The 20,530-nt window shown below is 42.5% G+C and overlaps 1 protein-coding gene across 4 annotated transcripts in view; it reads right to left on the reverse strand.

The window, feature by feature from the left end:
- Nucleotides 1–20,530, reverse strand: part of LOC117424535 (zinc finger homeobox protein 3-like) — a 147,689-nt gene that overhangs the window by 80,759 nt on the left and 46,400 nt on the right. For all 4 annotated transcript variants that reach the window (XM_034040954.3, XM_034040953.3, XM_034040952.3 and 1 more), the window contains exons 2-3: nt 13,114–16,249; nt 6,553–7,049 (exon numbers count right to left, since the gene is read on the reverse strand). In XM_034040954.3, coding sequence (XP_033896845.3) covers nt 6,553–7,049; nt 13,114–16,213 — 3,597 coding nt within the window. In that variant the 5' untranslated portion in view covers nt 16,214–16,249. The remainder of the gene's footprint in view (nt 1–6,552; nt 7,050–13,113; nt 16,250–20,530) is intronic.

Consider the following 20,530-nt stretch of genomic DNA (forward strand, 5'->3'; position numbering starts at 1 on the left):
TAAGCTGCAATTTGGGTTCTTTTCTAAATGTTTGCGGGCTGAAACCCTGCAAAACTCACTTCACATGGGAACCCAAAAGACGCCAGTTGGAAAAAACATTTTATTGTTTGTTTATTGTTGTTATTGCTGGTTATTGTTTTTTAGGCAAACCACTTTTTTCAAAAAAAACAAAATACAACAGTGACGTGCAAACACCAGAGTCCATTCTCTGGAAAAAGCCTCTTGTTTGGAGTAAGCTGAAAGAAAAATTAGGCACGGAAGGGAGGGGAGGGGACAGGATGAAAGGAGAGCAGAGTTAGGTGAGGAGGATTTGGGTGGGGTAGGGAGGGGATAAGGCTTTTTATGTTATTATTAATCATTGACAAGGTCTAACACAAGACCACCCACAGCACTGTAATACTGGACAGGTTAATGTTTTGTTGTTGTTATTATCAGGTGTGTGTGCGCATAGTGTAGTTTGGCTCTTAGCTTGGAAAATAAAGTAGAATAAGTATATTCCTTTGTGTTTAGTCCAAATGTAAATCCATATATAGAGCTTATGTATTTATTTAAATGTGGATATTAAATGTAAAGAAAGAGAGTGGACAAGACAGCAGGAGCCACACCTAGCCCGGGGAGTTTGCTGGACTAGACCTGTTACTCCCCTACCCACAGTCTTTAAAAACTCTCTTCAGCTCTGTGTTTTAACGCAGACCCTGATGTTCCTCTGCTTCAGAGAGAAAAGGAAATCCCGCTCATTGACTCAAGAATACCCGCCAATCTCCCTCCTAATGCTGATCCGGCATCAGATAACAGGATAAGAGCCGGACTGACTTCTCTGAGCACACTGAGGGCAACAGAAACACAAGGCCTCAGGCAGCCACTCCCACTGCTCTTCAGAGTAACACTGTTATTAGGACCATACAGATTTTAAAAAGAAATGTACTTAAACATGCTTGAGTATTCTGTAGTTTTAAAAGTACATTTCTCATTATTTAGTAGATAGCATGCTTTTTTTAGTTTGTTATATATATATATTTTTACTGGCATTCTTAAAACACAGCAGTCTGTCTGCTTTTTGACCGATTCATGGCATTGAAATGAACTGCACCCTATTTTATCAATAGTCTCAATGAAAGACACAAAAAACAAAAACACAAGCCGGTCCTACCCACAGACCTGTCAGGTCACATCCAGGCCCCTTTGAAGTGGGAGCAGCAACAATTATCAAATTCCATCTGTGAGGCCTGGCCTCCAAACTGGGCAGGGGGTTCAAATCAGCCAATAGAAACAGCTCCTACCTGAGAGACATGCCCTCGCTAGTACAGTTCTATCTCTCTCGGTACTTGCAGTGCAATGACTGGCCTTGACACTATACTAATGGTCTACATTAAATGTTGAATCCAACTACTGTTGCCGTTGACATAACTAAAATATGAAAACAAACAGGATAATATTTATTTTTGTGTGGTTCACTGTGTACAGTGTTTTGTTATTTATTTATTTATTTATTTTTTAATTATTATTAAAACACAAAACTAGACCAAACCCACTTGCTCCCATATAACCCACTCACTCCACAGGGAACCTTACTGCATAGTATTTGAGAACATAGTATTGGATGAGCTATTGGTGTGAAACATTGATGTAGAGGAGTACCTTCAGAGATATGCACCCCCCATGCAGTACAACTGCTAGGGTATATTTTGCCAACTGTTAAGCAAGTAGTACTGTTGCTTTAAGGCTACAGAAGCCTTGCTTGCTGTTTGAGTGACAGGTCCGGTGAATCTAGAGTGAGTGCTTTATTAGAGGGATAGTACCAGTAAATGAGGGCAATGCTTCCAGGAATCCAGCAACCTTTTCCCAATGAGCGTTATTACAGCATGCTGGCTGGCTAGCCATGCTAATTGGTACAGTATCTCCTCTAAATGAACCTCCCTTTGAAAGATTTAGCCAATCTCTATGATTGACACCTGGGGGTGGGCTTACAGGAGTGGGGAGTGGCTTAGCTCCGACTGATTCCCACCCCCTCCCCAGCTCAAGAGAAATGACAGGCCATTAGGTCAATAAAATCACATACACCTGACTTTACTGAAACTTTAGATACTTAGAATAACATGCACTATTTTATTTTCAAACATATATGCAGTTTTACTATTATCCTTTTTCTTGCTCTATTTAGCATGTGTGTGCTGGTAATGTTTACAGTGCAAACAGGGTAAAAAAAAATAAAAATAAAAATAAAACAACACATTTTTAAAAGAAAACAAGTAGGAATATTTACTTTAGCCCAACTTTCATTGCTGCGCAACCCATTCCCTGCTGGAGTTAAGAATAGCAAATACTCACATGGGAATCTTTTAGGCGTAGGAAAATATGAAAAAAAAAACAAAAAAAAAAAACACAGCCTTGTGCCGCCCAAAATTCAGGTCCTTTTATATCTATTTTAATGCTAAAAAACAAAGATAATTGAGAAGGTATATTGTTTCTTTGTAGCGTTATGATTAGTTTCTAGTTTTTAAGAGCTTCTGAGGCAAGTCTTCATAACTACAGAATAATAATTTCTTGGTATGCATGTGTATCGAATAGTACTTGGAAACAGTGGGAGGTAATGAAGATCCCCCTCGCGATAGTAACTGCACTTTCTTTCTTTCTTTCTCTTTTCTTCTCCCTCTCTCCTCAGCCAAGCTGCATCTGGAGCGGATTTTATGTGAGCAGACACTGAGGAACATGATTACATTCAGTTAACTGCACTCTAAACTGATTATACATGTGCCAAGCTAATGGACTACATTTGCAAGAGGAAAAATAACATCCAATCAATCTCAATTACTGCAGACCGCACCGGCCCCTGAGACAAGGAAGGTAGCCAGCTAACCCCAGCGCTCCGCCTCTCCTCCTACCCCCGTACTCCAGAGCGCACACTCAGCCAGCACTGCCTCCACCTTCCCTGACTGCCTGCACTGGACAGCACCGTCTCGCTGGAGGACCGTGGCCTTCTCTTTCAAACAGCCCCCACTCACAACAGCTAACCACCCATCAAAGGCGAACCAACGTATTTATTTGTATTCAGTTTTATTAATTTTGCTTTGTGATGGATTTTTCAATTGGCAGCAATGGAGATTGAAAGTAAATGAGAACACAGTGATAAAGTGAACTTCCTCACACTGCCAGCAGCTTCAGGCTGGCTTAGGAGGCCTGTGATGCAGATTACACTACTGTCCAATGAGGGCTAAAGTGGTCACCAAACTCTGTGTGGCTGACAAATATTTAAACAAATGTATGTATCAAAATAAATCTTTTACATATATATATATATATATATATATATATATATATATATATATATATATATATATATATATATATATTTTTTTTTTTTTTTTAAACAAACACATTGAGGCCCAAGTCTCTCTCTTAAGGAGAGACAGCCAATGATGCTGAATTGTGTTGGCTTTGGGATGCGGGCCTACATCCACTGGAAGCCTGATTCAAACCTAGGCCTTGAGAGGTGAAAGCCACGAGAAGCTAGAGAATTACCACTCTGCACCGCACAGATATCACTTTTATGTATAGTGGATGCAGCCCCAATCCGATTCTTTTTCAGATGTGGCAGGTTCCCTCCCATGCTGGTGGTCTCTGTGGTCAGCACAAGAAACTTACTTTCAGAAGCCTTTCGGAACATTCCGATACGTGGGGGGATATTTTTAGAAAGCCCTAATATGGACTGCATACCACAGACTCTCAAATTATCCCCATCCAGTTTAGCCCTCAGTTGAAATCATCCTTTTTAATTCCAGTAATTACAGGCTCCAATTTATATGGAGCTGTGCACACAAAGGGGCTGCTTAATGCAAACCAGTCTGATTTGGGCAGTGTCCAAAGGGACAGCCACATGTTACGGTGCATTTATGCCGACGGATATTAAAATAATAATAATAATAATAATAATTTATATATATATACTTACAACAACCAAAATGTGTTTGCTTTTTTACGTGGATTACATTTTTATTTATTTTTTTACATAAATCGTACAGATAGACTGAAAAACATGCACTGGGATTATAATGGTACCCCAATGTTATACCCCAGGAGAATCTTTAGAAAACCTACTGCATAGGTTTCCTGATACAGGAGCACACTGGTGCTCATTTGGTAATGCAATGAATTTCCATTGTGTATTTATTCATACCATTGCTATTTTAAAATATAAAACTGTTGTAAATGTGTTTGTACCACAGCACATATTCATACAAAGTACTTCTATTGCGCTCAACATATAATCAAATTGCATCATCAAACGTTGGTTTGTTAATATTATTTGTTTATTTAGCAGACGCCTTTATTCAAGGCAACTTACAGAGACTAGGGTGTGTGAATTCTGCATCAGCTGCAGAGTCACTTACAACTACGTCTCACCCAAAAGACAGAGCAAAAGGAGATTTAGTGACTTTCTCAGGGTCACACAATGAGTCAGTGGCTGAGGTGGGATTTGAACCGGGTACCTCCTGGTTACAAGCCCTGTTCTTTAACCACTGGACCACACAGCCTCCTGTTAAAGACTAAATCAGATTCAAATGCCTTTTTTTATGTTTTTCCAGTTTCTGAATGTTTCTGAATACGGTTGAGTTACATTCAAAATCTTTGGTTAGTCATCAGCAGTGTTACAAACAGACTTAAATGTTAATAACTACATATAACCTTCTGGACAGATGTAATCAAATGCAATTGGCATGCATTAACTTAAACAGGAGTTAAATTAGCGATTTAGAGACAGCTGTGGTGTGATGTGAAGGTAGCAGGCAGTGGGGCAAGACTGCAGTCTTTCAATCGTACTTGAACTCCCAACTTCTTTACTAACAAGTAAGCTTCACCCAGCAACTCACAACTCACAGGCCAAACCAAAAAAAAAAAAAGAAATCACTCAGCAACATCTCTGGAAAACAATTATCGAAGGAAAAGAAGTGGAAAAGAAGAGATTGTCGGAGCCACAGTGTGGTGGTGAAACCTGGGACGCCTGCCCCACCAATCTGGAAACCTCAACTTTTTCCTGAAGACGGGACACTTGCCGAATATGCCTGGAGGCCCTAGCTCTATTCCCTGAGCAGTGTTGGAGGGATTAGGTTACACATTTGAATCATTGTGGTATTTGTAAATATCCTGGCTACATGTCTGGGCTGAGCTTTGAGGGCGATTAGCACTGGGCTCTCTCTATCTCCTCATCATTGCCTCTGCAGCTGTGCACATACAGTATGGACAAGTGTGGTCTTTCACAGCAACATATATTCCCAGTGTCAGAAGTCAGCTACAAAGAACCGATGGGGTCGAATGGCCTCCTTTCATTCATAAATTCTCTCAAGTTTGTATTCTTCTCAAAATGAAGAGCTGCTTTTGCAAGTAAGTTTTTATCAATGCATGTGCAAACAAATACTGAATGACCTAAGATTAGACAAGGAACTGGAGATCTGTATCATGTGTATGTTGTTCTTTATTTGTCTGTCACATAGCTTCACATATATTCAGGTTTATATTACAAAAACTAAGGCAGTTTTTTGTTAACTTCCTTTTGTTACTGTGGGAGAAAGTGGGGGCTTCAGCTAGCTGGATGATTAAAGAGCACCCCCCCTCTCCCATCGATGACAATGTGTTGTCAGTCTGGGTTAAATCAGCCCGAAGCGGACTGGGAGAAGGGTATGTAAGTGGAATCAGTGCAGTTAGATTTATGGCGATTTGTACCGGAGTGTTCATCCACTGGCCATTATAGAATGATTAGAGGAAAAGGTGAAGCTCAGAGTCCAGTAAAAATCAATACGGCTGTCGAGAACAATTCAGCCTCCCTGCCAGAGGAAAATTAGCTCTCTCTTTCTCGCAGAGGCTGGTCAAGGCTGCAGTTTGTTCAAAACTCAAGCTGGTTTTGCCTTAAACCAAATACTGTGTCTCACCTATTTTAGCTAAGCTCTACTAATCGTCACTTGGGCATAGGTCTGATCTGAAAAGACTGAAATGGAACTTGATTCCCCAACAACGTACTCATTTCAGAAACTCAAAACGTACCTGTTTGTCTGAATATGCCCCATTCCATTGCTGCATGAAAGAGCCTCGAGTACATTCAGGCTTCCACTTTAATTATTATTTTTTATGAAGACAGGTAGAGTAGTAGATGATGGCGCAAATGATTTAAAAAAAGCACAGTACAACATTTCACAGGGGCAACCTTCAAAATCAATTGGAAACGTTTGTGGTTTTGTTCCCCCCCCCCCCACAACAGTAGTTCAAATTGAAATACAGACTTTATAACTATATGTAGAGAATGAAGGAGAGAGAGAGAGAGGGAGAGAGAGAGAGAGAGAGAGAAGCATGTGCAACTTTACTTTTTCTTCTATCAAATCTTTCATTTGATTTCCTGATTCAGATGTATTAGAGTTTCACTTACACTCACTTAAAAATGTAATGTTATTTTATTTGTATCCATTCATTTGTGGTTTTGCTTCTGACTAATGACAATAAAGCACAACTGAACTAAACTACATTGAAGGAAAGAAAGGGTGGCGTAGGCCGACATTCACTCACCTTGTAAAGCTTCAGGCTGGCCTCGTGGCGTGAGTTGACCGTATGCAGACGAAGCTTCTCCAAGCTGTTTGTGTAGTAGTCACAGGCGTTGCACTTTAGGTGCACGGGGTTGCCGATGGCCACGCATTTGAGGCGCCACTCGTTGCCTTTGCCTCCTTCCTTGATGTGCGCCACCAACTGGTACTTCTGCACGTGCTTGTCGGTCTTGCAGTGCAGCTGGAAGTTGGCCTTCAGCTGGGTGGTGTACCGGCAGAGCTTGCACTGGTGAGAATCTCCCACCACGGCATGCCACTCCTCCTCGGGTAGGCTGCGCTCTGTGCCCATGTGAAGCCCCAGCAGTTCCAGGTTGTCTGTGGTGAAGCGGTTACACACAGCACACTGGAATAGCTTGAGGGATGGGTCGCTGGACTGGGACAGACTCTCTCCCAGGGACATCAGCTCCTCAGACACCAACTGCCCGCCCCCTAGCCGCATGTCCATAGGGATCTCGCTACCTACTGTGAACAGAACCACAACACACAAATGTTATGTCACGTTGTGCTGCCTGCGAGTTCTTAAGTGACAAAACTGGAGTTTATTCAATTCACCTAACTGGTCTAAAACCGACCACTTTTCAGGTAATTAAAATAGGCTTTGTTGACCAAATATCTACCAGTGCATGGAAGTGTGTATTTCAGTCTTTAAATTATGTAAAACACAAGGGAGAGTCCTATTTTAATTATGTAAACTACAGCAGTGTTTAGATCAGTTGAATACACCCCAGGATTTTTTCAATATTTTAATTTTTTTATTTTTTGTGCAACCGATTCCCTCTTAGTAGTTGCATACCTTCCAAACTATGAAAATTGAATTATTTCAGCACCAATTCAACAACAGATTTACAAAGCTTCAGTGTTTATTTTGAAATGCAATCATGGGTTAAAGGTTTGTGAAAAAGGGTCCAATATTCCAATGCTAGCAATAACCAGTTCATTTTCTTTTTTATTTTACTCCAATAGGAAAGTGGATGAGCGCACTCAGTACTGGCATGGAAGCTTAGTAAACCTAAACCACTGACTGCCTTTGCTTAAGACAGCATTGTATTAAGTTCAGATGAATTCAGTTCCACAGGCTGCTGTTCGAACAGCTACAGAAGAACTGATTTAGCCAAAGCAGATTTAAGATTGTTATTTTTTATTTTATTTATTTATTTATTTTAAAAGGACTAAAAATGTACCCATGGCATGTCTCATTGTATTTAAGCATATGTACCTCTAAATCAATTCCAGGTCTTTACTGAGCTACTTAAACCTCCTCAATTTCTCAGTGCTGCCTCAAAGCTTGTTAGAAGTAATACAGGGGGTACTGATTGAATACATGAGTGTTACATGAGAAGAAAAGTCTAATGAACTACAACAAAGAAGTGAAAAGTAAATCATCAAAAATAAAATAAAACAGAACATGTAAAAGCAGAGAAAAATAACTCCTTTTTAGTTGTTGCCAACGCTCCCCTGATCTTGAATCTATCATTGCCCAGACAAAGTGCTGGCTGACCCTGCCTGACTTTACACTAAATTAATTCCAGCAGCACGGTTTTATTTATTGCCTTGGTATGCAGGCTCAGTCCGGATTTTCTCCATGACCTGAGTTTTTACGTCCAGATGCAAGACCTCTGTGAACCCACTGAAATCTATCAGTGCCTGCCTCTGCCATTTTGCTATTTCACCTCTTACTCTCATTCAGTGTATGTGTGTGTGTGTGTGTGTATGTATGTATAATATATTATCTTCTCTAGTTTAATGTTAAATATCTTGGAATCCCTGAACATATACAAAAAATGCAATACATACTGAATGGGGTACTAGTACTATGGGTCAACATTAGCAGGGTACATTTGTAGGCGGTAAAAATAAAAAACAAAATGTCCCTACCAAGTCCATATGCATTGGTAGTAAAATTAGGGGTACCACTGCAAAATGTGCCTATAATTTATTTGAAAAAGAGATAATGGTCTGTTTAAGTAAACCAAATTGTTATTGATTTAAATGGAGTAAAATGGCCATTAATGACTCACCCCTAGGTGCTCTTAAACTTTTGAGGTGTTTTTGTCATTATAGTTTAAAAGGCAACACCGTTATTTAAAAAAAAAAAAAAAAAAATCTTGAACTTTAAAGTCATGGTACTTCAAATACAATTGACATGTCCATGTGTAAGAAGGTGCATACATGGGTGTGTGAACGTGTGCAAGCACGTGCGCGCGTCTCAGAGTCTGCAACCCTTTCAGAAAACAAAGCCTTAGAACGCCTCAGTACCATTCCGTAACATGCTTATTAGACGTTTGCAAGAAAATTAACCAGATGGCAGAAAAGAAAAAAGAATTAGTCACAGCAATCAATTCCTGTTAATGTCTTTCAACTCGCGACAGTTTGAGACAAGTCTGTACAAACTTCGGGTTTTGTCTGGCACGCACAACACTTCTCTCGACAACAGACCAACCCTTGCTGAGTTACAAAGTAAAGAAAAAAAAATCTGTTGCTGACCAAAGCAGTTGTTTCTGTATAGTACCCAACAAATAAAAAGCATAATGTTAGGGTAGCCTGACTGAGGGAGTGTGTAACAGTCACTAATGCTACCCTCCCCTTTCCAAAAGGTTGTCCTAGGAAAATTAAGATAACGTCTCAAAGACTAGAATTTCCCAGTTATTATAACCCAAATAAAAATATCAGGTTTCATAGACTAAAATGTTCTACTAAGCCATTAAAATGAACACATGGATAAAAGGTGATCTCTATCTACTCCTCAGGCAACACAGTGCAGGGACATTTTATTGGGAATCGTATCAGTATCTACCTTTGTATTAACAAGCACTTAAAAACACTCCAGCACTGTCGTTACCCTGCACCTTACTAGTGAACCCTAAAATACTCCTTACTCAGCTCTCCAGGACTGTTGTTATCCTGCATCTTGATAATTTGAACTAAACCACTCTGTTCCCAGCTCTTCAGTGCCAGTCCAGTCTGGCAGGAACTTCCCTCTTACAATAGATTTGCATACACATAAGTCAATCTAAAATCAAACTATATTTATTTAGCAGTGTGGGCCCTGCAGGCAGCAGGGAAAACCAGCTACCAAGGTTGTTCTCTTTGAAGTGTTTCTGATGGGAGGGGTGGACTGGAAAGCCTCTCTCTCTCAGTGTTACCAACTTAGTGAATTTGTCGCTAAACCTAGCGACTTTAAGGGCTGACTTGGCGACATTTTTTGTCAAAAGCGACTAGCTACAAATCTAGTGATTTCCAGGACAGTCATCGGAGAATTTAAGAGATCCAAAATCGGCAAACGTTTCGATTATCCAGTATTAGTAAGGTCCTTTTTAGTATCATTGTCATTCGTTTTAGAATCCTTGTCAGGGTCATTAAAATGAAATCCAATAATGTCCTGTCCCATTTGAATACGCAAGGAAAAGTCAATGCATAACTTTTTTGCTTAGCAACCACGAACCTGGTTCTAAACAAACCAGCAACATGGCGTCGCCAGTGGTAAAGTTGGCTTAAAGTTCAATATTCATTTGATATTCGCAACCATGTCACCTAGACATTTCAAACAAACTTTAAACGTGAAGCTGAGCGGTTAACCTTTCCTTTAACTAAGTCCTATAAATAATTTGTGAAAATCTTGCAATATAATATTTTAAAGACGGTGCTTCCGTTATTTTCTTATGTTCTGTAAATACCAGGCTACCATTTTTATTTTTGTTAGCTTTTTTGTACACGAGAGACATGACTTCTTAAGAAGGTTAAAAATATTGTTGTTTGTTGTTGTCGTTCATGTTAAGACTATAAATACATGCGACGATATTTGACGTAGTTGTGATATTGCATTATTAACTTATCCGTGTTTCTGCCGTTGGGATTTTTATTGCGACTGCTCAATAAATACATTTTTTGCTGGAAATATTTAGTGTGCTGTTGTTTTATTTTGAAGTTTTGCTTTTACAGTTACAGATGTGACGAACTTTCCCATGTTCTTTGGGGTTTGGCAGCGCAGCCGTTTCATTGTGATAATAATGTATTTCAAATTGCTTCCCGCTTCTCCCTCCCCCCTCCGGGTCCCAATGTTCTGGTACTTCTAGATTTCGGAATACACCACTGTATACTATATGTAGGTGTTGTGTCTATGTACTATGATCGGTTGTTGACTTTTGCTTATAAATAACGACTATCTGAGGCCAATCTAGCGAAAAGTCTGAAAAGTTGGCATCACTGCTCGCTCTCTCTCTCTCTCTCTCTCTCTCTCTCTAACAAAAGGAACTGTGCCGAGTTCAACAGGGCAGGTGTGCCCTGGGGCAGCACACAGGGAGCTGGCAGCTCCACCAAAAAGAGTGAGAGAGAGAGAGAGAGAGAGAGAGAGAAGGGAGCAAGCAGACTCAATTAACCTTTTACTTCCCAATGCTCTGCAAACCACAAAGACTGTTTCTGCTTGTTTACCTAAAGAGCAGAAAATATCTGGAATATGTTATCAGCCAACTTTCAAATAAGAAACACTATCTAATTAAAATCAGCCATATCCCACTATAGTGCCCCATTTCTACAAATATAGACAGTTCGGTTTACTAAAGTTTATCACAGGTTTAGCCTTTTGTGCCTTACTTTATTGGAAAGAAAGAAAGCAGGCTTTGAAATCATTCCCAAAAAGGGAGTAACTAAACTACAGTACACCCTCACTATAACGAACTTATTGGGGCACGTGCCTTTTGTTCATTATATTGAGGGGTTCATTATAGCGAAAGGACAAATCAAAATGAACAAACTGTAGGAGTGAGTTAATGAGAGGGTATTGTTAATAAAAGTAGAATTACATGTACCTGTTCATTTCATGTATGCAGTATTTTGATTTATCTAATTCGTTAAAGAATTAAAACGCAGTACAAAAAGCAAAAATACCGAATTGAAGCATCCAACATGCAAGAATCCCAAACTGAGCTTTTATTCAAAATCAACCCAACATGAAAAGTTTAACATGAAAAGTTAAAGATCCAAGTTTTTTATTTCTTTAATCAATTCTGCTTTGCAGCATGGTTGCTGAACAAGCCAAAAAACAGAGTGCTTTTTGACAACCTACCACTTTTTTTCAAAACGATAGTTTCTAGCTTTGTTGCAACATAAAATGATTTTCATTTCGGAGGCAGTTAACAGGGACCCTATTATAAGACTGCCTAATGCTTTTTTTTAATAGCCTGTTACTTTTTTTAAATTTCATATTGTATGCAATTATTTTCATCAGCGCCATCATCTGTCTCCATTGCTGGATTCTACTGCCCTGCACTAAAACCACTGTCACTAATGTGGGAACACCAGTGGTACATTGGTAATGATATTAGGAGGTTGTGTGGTCCAGTGGTTAAAGAAAAGGGCTTATAACTAGGAGGTCCTTGGTTCAAATCCCACCTCAGGTCACTGACTCATTGTGTGACCCTCAGCAAATCACTTAACCTCCTTGTGCTCCGTCTTTCGGGTGAGACTTAATTGTAAGTGACTCAGCAGCTGATGCATAGTTCACACACCCTAGTCTCCGTAAGTTGCCTTGGATAAAGGCGTCTGCTAAATAAACAAATAATAATAATTATTATTTTCATTTTATGTATTTGTATTAACACTAGAACCGCCACGGCAGTCATTTTGACGGTTTGAGGTTTCAAAATTTAAATTATTCTGCGTGTCAAAGTTATGCGGTTGACCGTTTATGACACTTCCAAAATACATATATTAAATATCCTGACGCCGTTTCAAAGGCAGGATCGCACAAATAAGGAAGTTATAATCCCGCCCACCCAGAACAGCCAAAAAGCAGTCATTTTGACTGCCTTTTACAATACATGTTTTTATTTTGAATATAACCTACAATATTCTATTTTTTTTATATACAAGCCTGTTGTTTTCACTACTGGACCTGGCAGCCATCAATTCCTTTGTTTTGTACAAGGAATACACCAGGGAAAATATCAGTAGGAGAGATTTCATCTTGAAGCTAGCCACAGCACTTCGGCAGAAACATTTCAGGTCAGAAAACTGCAAAGCAGCAGGCTGCTGCAGCTCAACCTGGATTCAGTGCTGCACCGAGTGACACACACGCAAGAGAAAACATACATTACTTTTGTTTTAAATTTAAAAATAAATTTCGTTTTTACAGTTTTGTATATACATATACCTGTTTACACACTAGTTTCTTTTGAAATGTTTACTTTATTATAGGTTTTTAATTTTTTTAAGTAGTGCTTTATATGTGGCAAGTTAGAAAATAAACCATGTTATGATTAATTGTTCATTTAAAATATGGTGTTTCAGCTGTGCCTGAATAAAACTTTTACGTTGTATCCGATAGTTTGTCTTTCATTTTAATATTGATGTTGTTTAAAATGTAACCGTCATCATGACTGCCGGCAGCGGTTTTAGGTAACCGTGGTCGTTCTAGTGTTAACAACAAAAAGTGATGAAAATCAGTGAAATAATCCACTGTTTTGAGTACTAACAATTGTCTCCTAAAAAAGAATTAAGACATTGACAGGATTAGAAACAAGGATCTCACCGAGTGCGGGTGCCAGGGCTGCCATGTTTGGGTCAAGCTGGAAGCCGCCCAGTAGGTACTGGGTGTCGGCCCCGCTGGAGTCCATCTTGAGGCCGGAAGGCAGGTTCATATTCTGGGTCAGGTAGTACTGGTAGAGCTCAGCCTCCGAAGGCGAGGGCAGGGCCCCCAGGCCGAGCCGGCTGTGCTGCATCTGGCTCATGTTCTGCTGCAGCAACATCATGTTGTGCATGTGCTTCTCGCTGGTCATGTGGATGCGCAGGTTGCGGGCCACGTTGGTCTCGTAATCACACACCTCGCAGCGCCACATGGGCTTGCTTTTTGGCTTGGTGGGGGAGGGAGCTCCACAGGCCCCAGCGGCATGGGCAGTGGCCTGGACAGGGTGGTGATGGTGGTGAGCAGGGTGGTGGTGAACAGGGGCTTGGGCAGCTGAGGGCACACCTACAACCCCACCAGGGGCATGTCCAAAGACCTGGTCCCCGGTGTTGGTGACAGCTGCAATGGAGCCTCCGTTCTGCAAGTTCTGCATGTTGTTGAGGTGCTTATCGGACTGCATGTGGATGCTCAGGTTGCCCTTGGTGGTTGTGGAGTAGTTACAGACCTCACAGCGGAAGGGCTTGTACCCGCAGGTATAGCTCTCTCCCCGGGCCAGGCGAGGGTGGGACTGGCCAGAGGTGCAGTAGACGCAACTGCCGCCCAAGTCGGGGTGCTTCTCCTTCATGTGGGCCTCTAGTGTCTGCTGGTACTTGTAGTGCCAGTTGCACTTGGGACACTTGAGGGTCTTGCAGGAGTTGCGAGAGTGCATCATGGTCATGTGGCCACCCAAGGAGCGGGAGGAGCCCAGGACAGTGTCACATTTGGGGCACTCCACCCCGCTGCCACTGCCACTGGCCCCTCCACCCTGAGGGCACTCCCCAGCCCCCGCCAGCTCGCAGGGAGCCCCAGGATGGGGGTGCGAGTGGGGGTGCTGGGAGGGGTGGAGGTGATGGTGATGATGGTGGTGGAGCAGGTGGTGATGGTGCATGAGAGCACCACTGTCCTCTTCCCCCTCAGCCGGGCTTTCATTTGGTTCAGGAGCTGTGGCACTATCTCGATTGGCACTTTCATCTGTCGCATTGGTGATGGTGGAAATATTGGTGGTGGAGGTGGATGCAAGAGGGTCAGAGGAAGTGTTGGAGGCCATTTCTTCCTCCTCTTCCCCCCTGCCTGCTGCCGCTACTGCAGGGAGAGTCATCCCCTGGCAGTTAAAGCTCAGAGGGAGTTCAGAATTTCTCCCCCCACCATCGGCCCCCTCTTCCAACCCAGTGAGGAAGGAGGAAGAGGAGATGGAGGAGGTGCTTTTGCTGTTTCTGTGCGCAGTACTGGCCTCAAAGGGGCAGGTGGAAGGCTGGAGAGCGCTACTAGGCATTAGTAAAGGAGATTTGGAAATGCTTTGGTTTGAGACAGCCAATTCCCCCCCTTCTCTGCTGCTACTGCTGCTGCAGGCGACTGTGTTACCCACGTCATCCTCCTCCTCATCATCTTCTATTAAATCCTCTTCTTCGTCCGAGACATCATCGTTTGGAAAGAGTACTTTCCCCTCCCCCATTGCTTCCCTTTCCCTATTCCCTTCCTCACTTTGTGTCCCCCCTCTTCCCCCCGCGGGCCCCTCTGCTCTCCCTCCCCGCTCAGGCGGGACGCTGGAGTCTTTGGCAGGGCCTTGGGCTGAGGTAAGCAAGGACGGCTTGGGGCATCCTAGTCCTCCCAGTGTTACGAGGGAGCCTAACAAGGTTTGCTGGGGGCCAGAAACTAAGTCTTTTTTAAGAGCTTCACTACCCCCACCACCTCCGCTACTACTACTACTACTGCTCCCCCCTTCCAATTGGACTCCACTGAAGGTCCCATAGAAGCTCTGCCCTGGGCCCATGGGCAGCAGGGTGGGTGGGGGAGGTGGGCTCTTGTTTTTTGGTTCCAGGAAGCTGATGAGTGGCTCCTTGTCCTTGCCGATGCCCTGGATGATGGCGGAGGTGAGCTTGTGCCCGAGGAGCCGGCGCTCATCTTCACTCAGGGTCATTCGGTGATCGTGCACAGCATGGGTGGCAAAAGAACGCACGTAGCCGAAGGACAGCTTGCAGAGGAAACACATGAGAATGGGCTTGCCTTGGCCATAGAGGGCCAGCCCATCAAATTTGGAAAAATCCACGTTGTTGGGAACATCTTTGGATACGCAGGAGTTCTTGGCAGACCCGTCGCTGTTTAGGTAATCCTTGTTGCTTTTGTGGCGCACATCGAAGACGCGGAAACTGTGCAGGACAGGGCTCAGGCCTGCCAGGGATGAGGTATTGGGGAAGCCTTGGTCTGAGGAACCAAACCACTTCCCGAAAGACGAGGCTATGTGGAACGTGTTGATGATCTGAGGGTAGACCGCGGAAGAGGTCCCAGCAGGTTCGCCCTGTTTCCCCAAGCTGGGGAGAAGAGAGTTTGTGGGGAGTAGGCCCGACGGTGCCACACCCCCTCCGCTTTGGATCAGCTGGCTGATGCTCTCCACGATGTAGGCAGAGCCGTCAGGCTGGTAGACTATCTCTCCGGCCAAGTTCTCCACATCGCTGCATTCCTCCTCCTCCTCCTCTCCTTCCTCACTCCCACTCTCTGCTGCCACTGGCCGCCTTGTCCGCTGCCCCAGAAGAGCCGGCATCCCCACTCCAGATGCCACGGGCATACCCGGGAAGGGCTGCAAACTCGGGTAACAATCCATTCCTTCGTCGTCGTCCAGATCGTCCAAATCGTCATCGTCTTCCTCTCCGCAGCTCCCCTCCTCCTCCTCTTCTTCTGTTCTCGTCTGCCGCTCTGCCTTTGCGCTCTCGCCGGGGGCAGTGTGCGTTCGGTGTTTCTGCTGCTCTCTCACTCCCTCTTGCAGGGGAGTGCTAGGAGCCTGGAGCTGGGAGGAGGGGTAGGGTGCCGACAGTGACAAGGGCTCCAGGGGTAGGGGCTGGCTGCTGGGAGGGGTCGGCGATCTAGTGTGCTCGTTCCAGGGCTGCGGTGGCAGGTGCTGCTGTTGCTGGGAGATGGTGGAGGCGAGCCCATCGTCTGTCCCAGAAACCGCGGGAGATTCACAGCTTTCCATGCTGATGCCTACATGAGGCGTTCATCGCATCCAGGCCTGCACAAGGGAGAGAAGAGAGGTTAGGGAAAACAGGGATACAGGTTTTTAAGCTTCAAAACTATCCTCCCACACATTTCACTAAACAGACTGCCATTGATGCAACCACAATACTGGCACCTAAACTACAGTGCCCATCACATTACTTCTGTTATTATTAAAAGAAACTTTGCTACTTGTATAGAAAATCTGTACACAGCTTTCAGTCTTGCCGATATCTGAATGGGCTGCTTATATACTTAGAAGCAGTTTTAGATCAGAAAAGCTTGATTAGTCCCTTGATTTCAATTAAATAGGACTTTTAGTTGTTGTGTTCCACAATTTTTTTAAGCCTAGTGTAATTTGGGGGTGTTTAATTGGCACTGAAGGACTACTGGGATAGTATGTTATGGTATAATGTCATGCTTTGATCTTCCTGTTGATTATCTACATAATTCAAGTGAAAACAAACCCATTCTCTCTCTCCTGAATGTGGGGGCATTCAGTGGGAGAGACCGAGCTGCGCTAGGAGTCTAGTGTGAATTTAAAACAAGGAGATCAAAAATTTCCCTCAGCACAATCTCTTCCTGCATCATTTTATCAAAGGGAGAACACTGATTAAGGGGGGGGACGGGACGGGACGGGACGATGGGGACTGAAACCAATAACTCTTGTCTGGCCTTTAACCTTGAGTTGCTGAATATTACATGAGCAATGTTTCCCGGCACAAAGAGGTGTGTTCTGTCTCAACAGATTACAACATACTGCACTCTGCCTTGACTGCAGTGTTTATTCAGAATATTTTGTTCCAACTTTTTTCGTCCCAAAGGCCTCACCACAATATTTTTCAAACTTTTTACTAATTTTGTCGTGTATAATTGTATATTTTTCTAATGAAAGTTTCAAAACTTAAAGATTGAAGCTTATTTTATTTTTATTTTTCTTGCTATCTCAGATGGCAATTCTAGCAATGACCAGCCATGGTTTGTACTGGTCAGAGATGGTAGTTCAGCTTGTTTTCAAGTGGTCATGGTGCATCAAGAGACTATATGGTGAAAGTACAGATCATACTGGTTCAGGAAAGCAAACACCTTAATTAAAAGTCAAGTGATTGCTTTAAATCTGTGCTGGGGGTAACCACTAGATATCCAGTTCAAACTTGTAAAAGTTTCTAGTCTGAACCATCAGTTGCTAAAATTATCTGCAGTGAGTTTAGTAGCAAAATTGTATTCTTGCGTTTTTCCTTTTTCAAAATGGCGCATATTACACTCTGAGTAAAACAGCTCAGACAAATAGGGGTAATTGGGCCAGCTGTGGGTCAACTGTAGGTCTTTAATCCAAAGTGCTATTTTTAATGAAAGGACAATAAAGTTGTTCATGTTAAGTAACCCAAATACAGGGCAACATTTTGTAAAATTACAAAGACCTTAAATGTAATAACCTAGTTTTAGTTTTCTGACTGAAACCTAAAATATTGAGGATTCTTAATTAGTCAAATAGTTCTGTATGAAACAGAAGTGTACAGAAACTAATCCAGGTCAGAAGATAGACAGGGATTTAAGCCATATTTAAATCTCTCGACTCCCAGTCCACAGCACTAACCACTCGGCTTACACCCACAGTATGGCCTGGAGCTGGTATGAAATCCTGGCTGCGCCACAAGGCCGACAGAAAGCTTCACTAGTCAACCTGCCATGTCTGTTGTTTGAACCAAACAAGATTACTCTTTACAAACAAGTAGGCCTAATTCAATAGCCAATGCTAGTTATTGATGTGCTAGTGGGTTGTCAGGCGTCACGCTGCCACCGATGGGCCTGGGAATATAATACGGTTGTCTACAGTACTTATGGTAACAAAGTGACATCCGTTTAAAGTCGGGAAGCCTTTAATGTCTCCAATAAACAAATGAGATTTACGGCGCAAGGCAAGAGCTTGATGAAATAGCCACATGCTGGGGGGGGGATTCACTAACCACAATGCTCACACTTAAACCTGTCAAACCCACAAATAGAACTGACTGAAGCACTCCATTCTCAGCACTGTAAACCTCCATCTTAATATAATAATGGACACATGTCTAAGCCCTCCATTCTCAGCTCTTCAGTGCAGTTAAAATGCACTTGCTGTACCTGGTGCCTAAAGGGAAACTGCAACACAAAGGCTGAATGTGAAATAAAGCCAAAGATAATCCCAGGTATAAAAAGAAAAAAGAAAAAAATCGGATTCCAGTCCTTGGGAACACACATTATTACAGAGACTAACCCTAGCGGAGTGTACCGACAAATGGAACACAATTAGCAGGTTTCTTTAAACGGCTTCCCATTGCCTTCGCCCTGGCCGGGTAAAGTCCAGATAATCCTTGGAACAGCCCAGCTGTGTCTGAGCCCCTTTATTACATGCTGTCCCATCCAGACAGTGGTCAGTGGCAGTGACTACCTGCATGGATTAAAGGCTTCTCTCTTGCGCTAGTTGGTCTGCCTTCTTTTCTCTGTCCGTCTCTGGAATTCAACACTGAACCCATGGCGCCTGCATAAAACTCCCTGAATGAATTCATTTTAACTATATTTACATGATGAATAATCTACCAAGATGTAACATCTGCTTCTTAGGAGTACTCCCTTCACAGGGGGAAGGGAATCAAATGCTTTTTTTCATTAAATTAACCAGGCCACAGAAAATGCTAGTCTAGTCAGTTAATTTTTTTTTAATTGTACAGTGGTACCAAAAATTAATTGTCAGTTTGCTCCAAGCCATGTGTAAAATTTAATTTAATATTTCTATTATTGCCATTGTTTTATTGGGTGTCATGCCACAGCTAAGGAAAATAAATTGGATTCTTCGTCAAAGAGACTGAACAATACTGCCGTTGTAAGACAGGTGTGTTCTTATCCAGTTGTCTCGTATTATTACTTGGGGATACTATAAATTAAACAAACAAATCAGTTTGGAAACTTTCTTTATGTGGTGGAGGCCCTCGCCCTTATGCTACAATTCCTAGGAATCTGTTATGCTAGAATAATTATTGAAACAGCTTCAATAGGAATACAAGTAAATAAAACCCAGGGAAAACAGGATAAGACCATTAAAGTAGCTGGCACATTCTCTTCCTCTGTTTCTTTTTGCTAAACACAGTCTCAACCATTCAAGGGTTACTGTGCTTATTGAAAAATCAATGGCATAATGCTTAGCAAGTTACAGGAAAATGTGGGAAGGAAGGGTTCCTATTGATAAAGCAGAAGGCCTTTGATGTTGCACAAGGGACGTGTTTATTGATAGAAAACCCATTGTACTCCTCAGGCAAAGCAGAAGGGCTTGCCTGCAAAGCTTGCCCAATTAATTGTGGATTTTTATGAGGTTTTTTTGGTAAACTTTGTTTTTTAACTTTTCGAAAAAAATTAGATATATATATATATATATATATATATATATATATATATATATATATATATATATATATATATATATATATATATATATACACTTTTTGCTACAGCTCTCAGACTAGCTCTTCCAACTCACTGGAACACACTGCCTCCTTCAGGTCCCTCAGCTCAAACCACAGGCCACTGACTTCCACCTGGCCCCTCAGCTTTAGCCACTAGGCCACACTGCCTCCAACGTATTACCTCAGCTTTAATGACTCCCACCTACAGTAATCCCTTAGCTCTAATCACTAGGCCACACTGCCTTCCTATAAAACAGTTTATACATTGTATTAACAACAACAAAAAACCAATAATAACAAATCTCAGACTCTCCCCCCCCCCTCCCCCCTCCCCCCTTCCCCCCTCCCCCCTCCCCCCTTCCCCCCTTCCCCCCTTCCCCCGCTCAATACAAACGGGAACGAAACATTCCAGCCCGGTACTTCAGAAGGCAAAAAGTCAACTCAGGTCGATGGCACTCAGTCTGTAAACACGGCTTCCCGTAAAATCAATGATCTTCAGTTATAGCTATCAGTCTGCAGAACAGAAATAGCTCCTGGTCTGGCGGGACGGGGGACGGGGGACGGGGGGGGGGGATGGGCTTTGCAGGCTGGTGCTGTCTTGAGATGCTGCTGGCATAAAATAACTAAGTGGTCAGAGATGATAAGTTTGTAGCCCATCAAAACTACTGCACAGAACTGCATTTACTATGCAGCGAAAGTAATATACCCAAGTGTTCTGTATTCGGAGCAGGAATGTAAGTAAGACTTTGCATGCCATTTCACCCATTCTAAGTTAAAATTAGTTTGATTAGCTAGAGTGTACTGGTAAAAAGCTCAGGTGTGTTTTATTAAATTCAAAGTAAAACCAGGTATAGATC

This window comes from Acipenser ruthenus, chromosome 19 (assembly GCF_902713425.1).
Source record: "Acipenser ruthenus chromosome 19, fAciRut3.2 maternal haplotype, whole genome shotgun sequence".
Taxonomy (NCBI): domain Eukaryota; kingdom Metazoa; phylum Chordata; class Actinopteri; order Acipenseriformes; family Acipenseridae; genus Acipenser; species Acipenser ruthenus.